This window comes from Limulus polyphemus, unplaced genomic scaffold, assembly GCF_000517525.1.
Source record: "Limulus polyphemus unplaced genomic scaffold, Limulus_polyphemus-2.1.2 Scaffold5448, whole genome shotgun sequence".
Lineage (NCBI taxonomy): Eukaryota > Metazoa > Arthropoda > Merostomata > Xiphosura > Limulidae > Limulus > Limulus polyphemus.
This window is the reverse complement of record NW_013671058.1, coordinates 49,759-61,821: the sequence shown is the minus strand read 5'-3', so window position 1 is coordinate 61,821 and position 12,063 is coordinate 49,759. Positions and strand designations below refer to the sequence as shown.

The 12,063-nt window shown below is 32.8% G+C and overlaps 1 protein-coding gene across 1 annotated transcript in view; it reads left to right on the top strand.

Annotated features, from left to right (window-relative positions):
- Positions 1 to 6,663: 6,663 nt before the first annotated feature.
- Positions 6,664 to 12,063, top strand: part of LOC106472590 (bestrophin-4-like) — a gene marked incomplete at its 3' end in the record, with an annotated part of 51,982 nt that continues 46,582 nt past the window's right edge. Inside the window, exons 1-2 of the mRNA XM_013933245.1 lie at positions 6,664 to 6,734; positions 8,070 to 8,180. Coding sequence (XP_013788699.1) covers positions 6,664 to 6,734; positions 8,070 to 8,180 — 182 coding nt within the window. The remainder of the gene's footprint in view (positions 6,735 to 8,069; positions 8,181 to 12,063) is intronic.

The following is a 12,063-nucleotide window of genomic DNA, read 5'->3' as shown; positions in this document are numbered from 1 at the left end:
TACTGCTCTCTCTTCATTTATGCCCGCTGGCTTTCTCTGCCAGGCTTATATACTAATGAAGAGGGCATCTCGAACACACTCGGACTTCCCCGATCATTTGAGAAACTCATCACGCACGCGCCAGCAGCATCACATGACTTCCACTGTCGTAACAATAAGATCCTTGAGGTTGGCTTGCCTGTGGCAAACTTCTTCCTCAGACTATAACAAAGAAATTGACCTCTTCTGCAGCTGGTTTTCCTTTGAAACTAGATGGTCCAAGTTTTCAATTGATGTGGAAACCATCTCCTGGCAATGCCACTTGTAGATGAGGATCTGCTCTAGCATGGGGCAGTTATTAATCACTGTAGATGATTTTGTTGGGAGCTCCATCTTTGGCTTACTCTAGGGTCATTTTGCTGCTGGTGCCTTAGCAGATGCCAAGGTAGGAGCCATTTTGTCTCATCTGGATGGTGATTAGTACTGCCATCACTAATGCCATAGACCCTCTGTTGTTGACAGAGGAGTTGGTTTAGCTGCATTGTCTTAGTAGGGTGATGGTAACAATGGTGTCATCGGGTTTAGTGTTGGAGACTTCAGTGGTGGCCAGGAATCTCTCCCACTTTGTCCTTCCTGAAGGATATAATTGGCCCATCAAAGAAGCAAACATACCTGGAGACATCAACAAGTGGCGATGTTGCACCCACTAACAGGACATTTCACTAGTGAGTTCCATTATAGTTTGGCCAACACTTGCTCTTCCTAGGGGGGCATCAGAAGTTTCAGACATACTGCTCTTAGTCATACTGGTGATTCATAATGTAGTTCAAAGGTTTTCAAAGTATCTTAGTAACAAGGCAGAATGGCTGGCTATTAACTTTTTTAAGAAAGAGACATATAGAGTGATGAAGAATTCGATGTTAAGTAGGGAAAGTTCAGATTGAAAATACAAGGTCAGGTGAATTCGAATTGGTCAAAATTGCAATTGAAACACCATCTTTCATGTGATTTACTTTTTTCCACATTTTGATGTAACAGTTGTATAATTAGCCCTTTCAATTTTCCTGCAGGTAAAAGCTAACTTTTCACAACTCCATCCATTCACTTTATCAATGGTTTAGAACTGAGTCTAATATACTTCCCTTGGTATTTTTCATATCAAGGTTTGTTGGTTTCTCAGCTGACTGATGTTATAATAGCAAATTAAATTATGGAACTGAACTAAGTAGTGACATAGCTGGAGTAATCCAGAAAAGTTTTGCAGTCAGTGATGGCATAGCAGTAGTGGTAACAAGTATAGACTACATGGGTTCTTCTATTCCATATTTCTTAGTAATTAGTGTTTTAAGTTTGAATTCTTGGGTGGATGCAGAGAGAGATATGCTGGTTTGATTATTGCATTTTACAAATTTATTTTTAGCTGTTTTATTCTATACCTGATGTTCTTTTCTACCTTGTTTATTTTGCATTTATGGTCGTTTTTGCACTTCATTGATAATGATATATTTTGGTTCTTCTTCACTTTTGAGGTTAAAATCCTCTGCACATCTCCAATAGCTTCTTCAACCTGTCTCTAATTAAATTTATTTTTATTATGCCTTATGTCTCTATCTCTTATTTCTTGATCTTCTTTTAGTTTTCTGCCTCTTTCTTCTAATTTTGTGTCATTCTTCTTGGTCTTCTTTCAGTCTTCTGTCTTTTTGTTCCAGTTTTTTTTTCTCACTGTTTTAAATTTTCGATCTGATATCGAGCACATATTGTTATTTGTTATCTTGAAGTTTAGGATTGATTCTATTTTATTTATATTCTCCAAAATAATCCCACTTTTGATACTGGTGTTCTGATGGTTTCTATCATTGGGTAGGTTCTTTCTGATCATTTAGTAAAAATAATGCCTGGTCCAATCCAATTAATGATAGCAAAAGAGATTTCTTTCTTTTACTGTAGTATGTAATTCTACAGCATATATCATTGATCAGCCTAACTCCCAAATAAAACTTAACAATCACATGTTAAATTTCCCCTTGTATCTAAGACACAATACAACTCAAATTAAATGGGCTGACTAACACACTCAATAATTGATCAATAACACAGATTCACTAACTGGTTAACTCTTTCTTATTTACTTAATAATTCATTCATTAACACTCGCAATATTTTCCTCCCAAAACTTCGAGACCTCATGTCAGATCTAGATATTAGATAACTTCTAGAGATAACATGTCATTATTATATAATGCCAAAACACCTTCTAGTAAAACAAACATCTATATTCAAATAATAAAAGCATGGTCTACAACATTCTATATATGGTCTATAACTTTGAAAACCTTTGAGACAGTTTTGTATTGACAGTGTTAAATCTAACAGTATTTTGGGCGATATATATGCAGCATATGTGTATATATTGGTATATTAATTACTAGTCTAAAGAAGATATATGTATGGTTTTGTTGTATAAATCGCTAGATAGATATAATTTGAAGTGTTACACGTACTACGTGTGGTTTTAGTCCCCATTTCTTGAAAAGGATATGATTGTTGGAGAGGTTTCAAAAGAGGTCTCATAGGAAGAATCTGGAGATAAAGAGTTGTCATATGAGGATAAATTAAATCTCTTAACATGCTCTTTTTTGAAAAGAGAAGGTTCACGGATGATGTCAAAGAAGTATTCAAAATTATCAAGGGAACTTATAAGATTATTGCATGATCAGGTTTTATTGTGTTGATTTCTGAGCACAATAGGGGATGAGGTAGGTCATAAATTTAAAGAGTCGATAGATTAAACACATTTCCATTGAAGATAGTTTTATTTCTTCAGTTGGTTGTAAGTCTGTGGAACAAATTTCCATCTAGAGTATTAGAGGCTACTACTTTACAGAAGTTAAAGAAAAGGACTGATGAGTAGTTAGGTGTTCAGGGCTGGATTTAGTAATTAGCTCTCTGGTTGTTAAGGGGGCATGAGAGTCAAGATGACAACAAGCTGAAATTCTACTTCACTAACAAAACTATAGATAATTAGTTACTCCAAAAATTATAGATTGATGAATAGGTTGAATTTAATAATAATACTTCCCTATGATTTCCTGTTAGTTGATGAGAAGAAATATACTGGCAGTTCATATCTGACTGTTGGAGAACAGATTAGAAAATTCCAGTGGAGAAGCAATCAGTAGGCTCTGATGATTGGCCAAGATGCTGACAACAACCTCATCATCATGGCTGGAATTAACTGTTTGACCAGCAATGGGGGTCTTTTGCATGGCCAATCAAAGACTTCATCATAGCATACAATAGTCAGTTGTTTACAAAGTTGTATCAAGTGTTGAGTGTGATAAGAATGGACACTTCCTCATAGCATACAATAGTAAATTGTTTAAAAAGTTGTATCAAGTGTTGAGTGTGTTGAGAATGTACACTTCCTCATAGCATTCCTGGTCTGATGTTTTGACTGAATGGGCAGTCCAGACTGTCTCGCAGATGCTTGCTAAGATTGTTAACCTTAACCAAACTGACTGTGACAAGAACCTATCATATTTCATGATGACAATTTATGCAACATTGCAACAGTCAACTGGTTGCTCTTCACAACTCCTGATATTTGGATGTGTAATGTATGGTCCTATATCAGTGAGAAAGTACCACAGTGTCAACAGCTATACGTGTAATGGCTGTTTTGTACAATAACTGATATGCATTAATTCACATGGTGGTAAATGCATTAAGCAGTCATATATCATAAAGAGATGTTATTGCAAAACAGTAATGAAACGAAAGTTCAAGCCCATGGCAGGATATGGTTTTCATATGTGCCTGCAGAGCAGAATCAACTTAGTTCTAGTTTGATTACTTCATATATTGTCTGTCAACAGCTCAATGCAGTGCATTACAACAGTTGCACAATGCACAAATGCATGTCAAACATGTGTGTTGACTGTGATGAGAATGGACACTTCCTTATAGCATACAATAGTCAGTTGTTTACAAAGTTGTATCAAGTGTTGACTGTGATGAGAATGGACTTGATACAACTTTGTAAACAACTGACTATTGTATGCTATAAGGAAATGTCCATTCTCATCGCAGTCAACACTGGATACAACTTTGTAAACAACTGACTACTGTATGCTATGAGGAAGTGTCCATTCTCATCACACTCAACACTTGATACAACTTTGTAAACAACTGACTATTGAAGTCCTAGATCTGTGTAAATCTCAGTTTCATGCTACTTTGCATGTCCTTTACAATGTATATTAAGATAACAGGATAATTCATCAGCATTTCTGTGATGCTGATTCAGTTGGTACTGTACAGCAAAGTTGCACTCTTGCAGCATTGTTATCCAATGATAAGTCACACCTGGGTATTTTTGAAGTTTATTTTCTATTTTAGTGACACATGTTCCACTCGAATGGTGGAAGTAATAATGGTAATGTTTGGCAAATACAACAACTGGTGTCTGTATCTAGGATGAATATACAATCTCAATGAAGATAATCTAACACTGGTGCTTCAACTTTAACTTTAAAGATTAGAATGTAAGCATTAACCTTAGTGCAGACAGTGACTATCATGGAGAAATTAACCACAAACCATCAAAAATATGAAACAAAGCTTTGAAAACTATGAACTTGTTTAATAGAAGATAAGGGCCATTTTGTCATGAAAATAGGTGAGACATTTCTTCCATTACAGCCCTTTCAGTCTACGTTCCATTATTCACTCAAAGGTTGTTAGGCATTACAGAAATGACTGGCATGACGCAGCATTCACACAGTCCTTCTTGATAGCTGAAGGGAGTCTTAGGTCTACTCTCATTATCCAATTCAACTTGCCAGTATTCAAAAGCCAGGTCTAATGCACTGAACAAATGTATACTTTCCAATGCATCCAGGCATTCATTCATCTATGGGTAGTAGAGGAAAAACAACCAATGCACGATACTGAGTTCATGTGTCTAAAATCTACAAAGGGCCTTGGCATTCCTTCTTGCTTTTTGACAGTCATTATTGGAGATGACCAAGCACTCTCTGAATGTTGTATTATCTTGTCTTTAATATCTACTTAATTTTTGTGCTGGATATATCCCTGGTACTCCAAGGAAACCTTTCAGTTGTTGTTTTACCAGGTGTGATCTACCTGTATCTATGTAATAATGTATGATTGTTATCTAACTCTATTGGCCATCTTGTCACACAATATCATCAGCAAACTCCTTGAGCAATTCACTGAGTTTATGTTTGTATTGAGTTCAAATTGTTTGCAAAGTAGTGGCTTAATGTGGAGCACCTAGTATTTAGCAGAGTTGAGCAAGGTTTTAGCTTCTTCATTATTCATTAATAATTCAACCTCATGCCCATTTATCATTATCAAAATCTACCATGAGATGCTATGTCCATTATTTTCTAAACCAGTTACAATAACTTCAGATATGAGCTGACAGATGCACTTGCTAAGTTGACAGCCAGACCCAACTAGTTAAAATTAGTAGGTGCTGCAGCACCTAATTTTGTTACTTACCTTCCCACATTTGTTCTAGTTTTAACCTGAATGGCGTGTGTGTATCTTGATGGTCTCTTCTTACAACAGGATGTGGACATTCCTACAACTGTTGACCAGTTATGCAACAGTTGAAGCAGATGCTCCTTCCCTTATGACTATGACATTTTTTGGGGTATAGCTTCAACTGCAGTCTTAAGTCCTATGTAGACAACTCTCCATACTAAATGTTACAACATGTATATTACCCATACACATTCGTATGTTATGAAAGGTATGTTCCAATAACAACAGGTATTTTCCCCCTCTTGGTCCTAATCTTGAAATCACATAAATGGCAACATTTTCTGTGAACTATTGCTGGGTTAAAGTTTGAAAGTCAAGATGATAGAAAAAATCACAATTATTACAAAGTGAAACCTAAATTTGTAAATCTATGGATAAACTACATATATTGTACATGTATACTTATGTTTCACTCTTATTTTAATGAAATATTTATACAACTGAGAAGCAAAAGGAAATTTCAATTATTTGGTCAACTTTTGCAACATATATATTTAGCTACATAGAGTAAATTTGGCTTTTCTGAGCTGAATAGTAGAACAAACTAACTACTGCTAGTATATATACATTAGACATTATATTTACATAAATATTAAAATACATGTTAGCATGTATTTTTTCCCATAGGCTAGTGATACACATCCTTTAAGTAAACATCCCAGTGTATATGTGTGGGATTAAAAGGACATTGTTAATATATTGTTAATCTTGAAATAGCAGTGTCTTAAAAGAAATACTCTCTGTTTAAATGCATTAATAGTAAAAGCACAAAAACAAGTCTTGAAATAATTATACTTGTTATTTATGATTTTGCATCACCATTATTTGTAGTTGCTGCACTTGTTAATAATTACATTTAAGAATATTCTATTTATGCTTTATGTGCTACAGCTCACATAAACCTAAAAGTATGTTGGAGATGTAAAATATGGCTCAATCATATATAAATATGTAAATATATAAAAGTGGTTATACACATTGTTATCTGATTAAACTTAATATTAAAGTTAAAAATGTTTTTATAATATTCACTTTGGTGATCCCAATATACAATAATGTTTTACATTGATATTCTAACTTCACTTTCTTTTGTAGATATACTAAAGTAAAATAATGACAGTTTCATATTCTAAACACGTTTCTACTTCTCATGGATTTGGCCACTTTTGGAAACTTCTATTTAGGTAGGTTACCAGACATTAAGTTTCTTGAAAATGTGGATGAAATATAAGTTCTGTAATTTTCATTAAAACTTTTGTGTTGACAAGTAAAAAGATAAAAATAGCAAGAAAGAATTCTCTAAACTGATCTGTTTGTGATAAGTCTTAGTCTTAAGTAATGACTAAATTTTTATTTCACTTTTATGAACACGATCCTCAGTGGACATTCTTCGAGCAATAAGAGAATTTGCTAAAAACTGGCTTGAATTTGTATGAGAACTTTTCATTTGATGATATGAAATTATTTCTAGTTCTTTATTTGTTTTGACCTATAGCATGGCAATTTCTGAATTTAAAAACATCCTGGGTTGTACATGTGATCACCTTTTTATTAAAATTTTATTATGTTATGAAACAATGTAATTGTTTTATCCATTAATTATTTGTGCATAATATTAAAACCTTAGTGTTTTTAAGTGGACTTTTTCTTTTAGACATTAGATTTATTGTTGGAAAAATTGGATTTAAAAACTCTAGAATCTAAGGAAATGGCATAAAGTCAAAAAACTGTAGCCTTACCATTTACTTTAGCCAATGTGCTGTATGGGAAAAAGTTTAAAAAAGAAAGGATACATTGCAGACCAAAGGCAAACACACATTAGAAAAATATGTATAAGTCGGTTGGTTTTAAAAACATTAGGTATTTATTTGATTTACAAAAAACAGATAATGATCTGTCCAAATATTGACAATCATAAGTTACCAAGCTGTACAGTTTTTAGTTTGTATGAGATAGCAGTATTTTGTGAAAAACTAAGAAAATTATTTCTAATTCATTAGAAATCTGTCTTTTGCACATCACATGTTAATAATGCCTCATAGTGGCTCAGCTGTAAGACTGAAGGCTTATAATACTAAAAACCAGGTTTTGATACTCGTGGTGGGCACAGGATAGATAACCTATTGTGTAAACATGTGTTTAACTACAAAAAAACAAGCCTGTAAATAAAATAGCAAACTGAGTAATTTATAGAAATTCCAGTGCATAAACCTTATTGAGAATTTATGGACAACTTGAAGTATATATTATGATCAGTTAACAACTGGATAATTACTCTCTATATATTATTATACCAGAGTAGATTGAATTACATATGTCTAATATTTCTGCAATTTATACTTTAAATTATTTGTACATGTAGTAGCTAGATAACTTTGATCATGTGATTTTTCAGTATTAACAAGTATTTAAACAATATATGACTTTCCCAAAAGTACATGCAGTTTACAGATCTCTTTATTCAGTATGTTCATTTTATGAACTTGTTCAGTATTTTTTTTTCACTGTTTTTTTATTAGATGGAGAGGAAGTATTTACAAGTTATTGTGGCCAGAACTGTGTTTATATGTTTTTCTGTATTACACATTAAACTTAACCTATCGACTTATCCTCAGTGAACATAACAAAAGGTTAGTCATTTATTTTTCATATTCCAAAACATTTGGGCTTGTATGTATACTTGCTAATTGGTATTATATTATGTGAAAAGGCATTTCTGATATTGGAATTTAAATAATTGTTCATAAACTACAAATCACTATAGCTGTGTGATCATGATATAGAAATAGGGTAATTAAGAAAATAAAAAAGTGTATATGTACAGTTTAAAGGATATAGTCATTGTTTTAGTTCATTGTTTCCACAAAGGTAATACTGGGAGTTCGAGAGCTATTTTATTTAATTAAATAATGCACGGAAGGCCACAGAATAATAACATGTAAAAAGCTGAGAGCATTCTGTAACTGTCACAATTTTTCTGGCTCTCTAAGTATGTGAGAAAAGCTGTTAAAATTCAGCTAAGCTCCTCGAGGTGTTCACGTGGGAAAAAATTTGGAACATAATATCAATAAAGCAACATCAACCATCTCATTAAACAAGTAAATTTTTTAATACTGCTGTTCTTTCAATTGCACACTCAGTTATATATGTCTTTTATTTGATAGTGAAAAATGGGAAAACAAGTTAATTATTAGTTAATAAAAACTGTTTGTTGGGTAGACAGAATCTTCCAAAAACATTGGGTCTGTGGGGAAAAAATAATAATAAAAGGGGTCCTTGGTGGTGAAAAGGTTGGGAACCACTGTTTTAGTTTATAAAATAAAATTAAGGTTGAAAAATGAGATTTTAAATTTGAAAAGATACACATATATGCACAAATTACGTTATAGAAATATATGGTATGAAAAGTTGAATGTTGTAATTGGTATTAATATATAAGATAGGCATGTCAAATTAAAATGTACCCTAGAGTTAAAGGAGTTCATAATATTACTGATAAGTCACAAATACTCACACCACCATATACTTGTGCTATTAATGGCTTGTGATAAATGACAGAATTGTAAAAGAAGTTTTGGGGGAAATTTTCAGATGTCAAAAGGATATATCAGTGAATAATAAAATCTGAACAATAAGGCCTATTTCCTACTTCTGACAGAAAGAATACAGAATTTTCTTACAAAAAGAGAAATAAGTGGCTTCAATTAGCTATTGTAACTATAATAACTCTTACATGTAACTTACAAATATTATTTTATTTTTAAATTTGCATGAGACTTCAAAAATGTAAGTTTAAAATATTTTTTATACAGATGAGATTATGTCTCAAACTTCCAATGAGACCATACATGTTTTTGCTAGTATTATGCGAAGTATTCCTTAAACTCAGAAAAATAAATTATGATATTTAAACTAAGATCTCAAGAAAGTTGAGTGAAAGAACAGAGAAACGCTTAACAAAATGAAACTAGGTATCCATGCCTGAAGCCTTACACGAATGGTAAGAAGACAAAATGCACAGCTTTATTTTTACAAAGTATTGAAATATTTTCTTCCTTTTTAACAAATTCTTGCATACTATAACTATCATTCATAATTTCACTAAAGGTATTTTTCTTTTGTGCATTTTGTGTGGTGTCATTATACATCAAGTGATTGAGAATTATATCTATACATTAAAGCTACTATATTGCAGAGTGTTATTTATGCATTGATTATACACTGGTACATGCTTTAGATTTTAAGATCATAATTCACACATTGCTTGAAACATTTTGCAAAGAATTAAGTTATTTTTTCTTTCAGATTCAGATGTATGTTGGCACATAATCATTACATGACATCTGTTAATAATAACTTACAAGTTTCCTACTGGTTGTGCAACCATCATGTTTAAGCTTAAACTAAACTGTATGATGTAATTCAAGCAGCATCACATGCTATATATGAGATGTTTATTGTTGATGATCTTGTGCTAGGGTGGGAGTCAAAGTGTGCTTGCCTCAATCTTTTTGTATTAGAGTTATCCACTATTCATTTTACATTACTCATTTGGTGACAGTTCATGGTAGAGAAGATTAAATACCAAATACAATATACAGAGATACTGAAAAGAACAGTAAACTTGCAATTTACAGATTATAGAGGCTATGCACATACATTATGCAAACTGTATGATGGACAAAAGTATTTTTTATTCTTCACATGAACATCACCTAGCACCAAGGGTAGAGTGGACTCTAAAATTCTATCAAGAAAAAAGCTAGAGGGGGGTCCACACATTTTTTATAAAAAATATGTAAGAAGTTTATGTAATTTAATGTTAAAACACTGATCATGTTCACAAGATCAGCATATAATTTTGAGAATACAGAAAAGTCCTTCAAAAGATAGGAGATAACGTATCCAATAGAAATATTGCCAAGTAAGTACTTTTTGATGTACATCATTATTGGTAGAATTAACAAACAAGTTATTTAAAATGTCAGTGTGATGGCTAGACAAATAATTATTTCTATATTGTGCTGATAGAGCATTAATGTATTTTTTAGGTATTTTCCCAGGGGGTCCACCGGGATTTTTCCCAAAGTCTTGTTGGACCAATCCACGCTTACCAGTACCTTGACTCATTAAACTCTGAGTCAGGTTGACATTGTCAATTCACAGAAATATTGTTGCATATCTGCTTGTTTGTTAATTTCCGGTAGAATTTCTTTCCGAGGAACTTCAGCGATACAACTCCCTTCTTGATTAAACCAGTTTATTCTAACTCGATACAAACTTTTAGTAAACAGTAATTCCACAGTCAGTACATTTCTCGTCACTTTAAACTTAATTACTTTTATAATACACGCTATAATTCACAGTGATTCATAATCACGATAATTTTGCTTTCTACGAGTGCAAAACACTAGCTCGAAACAGAATCGTAAGTTACCCTGAACTCCCTTCATTCATTTCCGCAGGCTTTCTCTGCCAGGCTTATAAACTAAAGAAGGGGGAATCTCGAATATACTCCGGCCTCCCCAATCATTCATGATCATTCAAGAAATTTCACGCGCGTGTCACCAGTATGACGTGACTTCCGCTGTCGTAACGATATCTTAAGTACAAATACATACTACTCTAACACATATGATTTTTTGTGTACAACAAACTACTATATACATTCTACAAAAACGTTTGTGGCATTTCACATAGTAAATTCGGAATTGGAGTCAACATTCCCTCGTCAATATCAGGTCGCCCATTGGACTGACCCTGTGAATAATTGGTTATTAATTGTAAACCTGTAACATCGATGTATGCTGAGTGGCAGTATATAAATACTTAAGTGCCAACTCCATTATGCAAACTGTATGTTTTCTTTCTCAATACAAACTTTTAGTACACAGTAATTCCACAGTCAGTACGTTTCTCGATACACCAAATGTGTATGTCAAATTTCAGCATAAATAGTACATGAATAGCCTTGTGTGAGTAATCTTCATGTGTTAAAAAAATTTCGGGATGACTCAGTTGTATCCTTATTTAGCTTATTAAAGCTATTGTTTATTATCTAGTTATACATAGTACAGAACATGATTATCACAACTATTAACTATGTTGCAAATGCAGAATGCAACTTTGCAACTTATGTGTGTTAATGCAATTTAATACCAAGTTATTATATTGTACATGAATAAACAGCATAAAGAACTTTGTTTTGGCTATCTATAAAATGTTTAACATATTGTTGCGTATCTGCTTGTTAGGACTACACAATATTTTGACAGTCTAGCAAACTGTCGTAACAATATCATTCCAAACATAGCAGTGTAAAAATTACTATAATGTTTTAAATTTTCAGCATCTTAATTTTTTCATAATGCATAAACTTGACATTTAACTCTTTGATATTTGTTACTATCGTTTATGCAGGTATTACCCTGTAGGTTTTAATATACTGTTACGCCTCTGGTCATTCGTTAATTTCCGGTAAAAAAATTTTCCAGAGGAACTTCAATGATACAA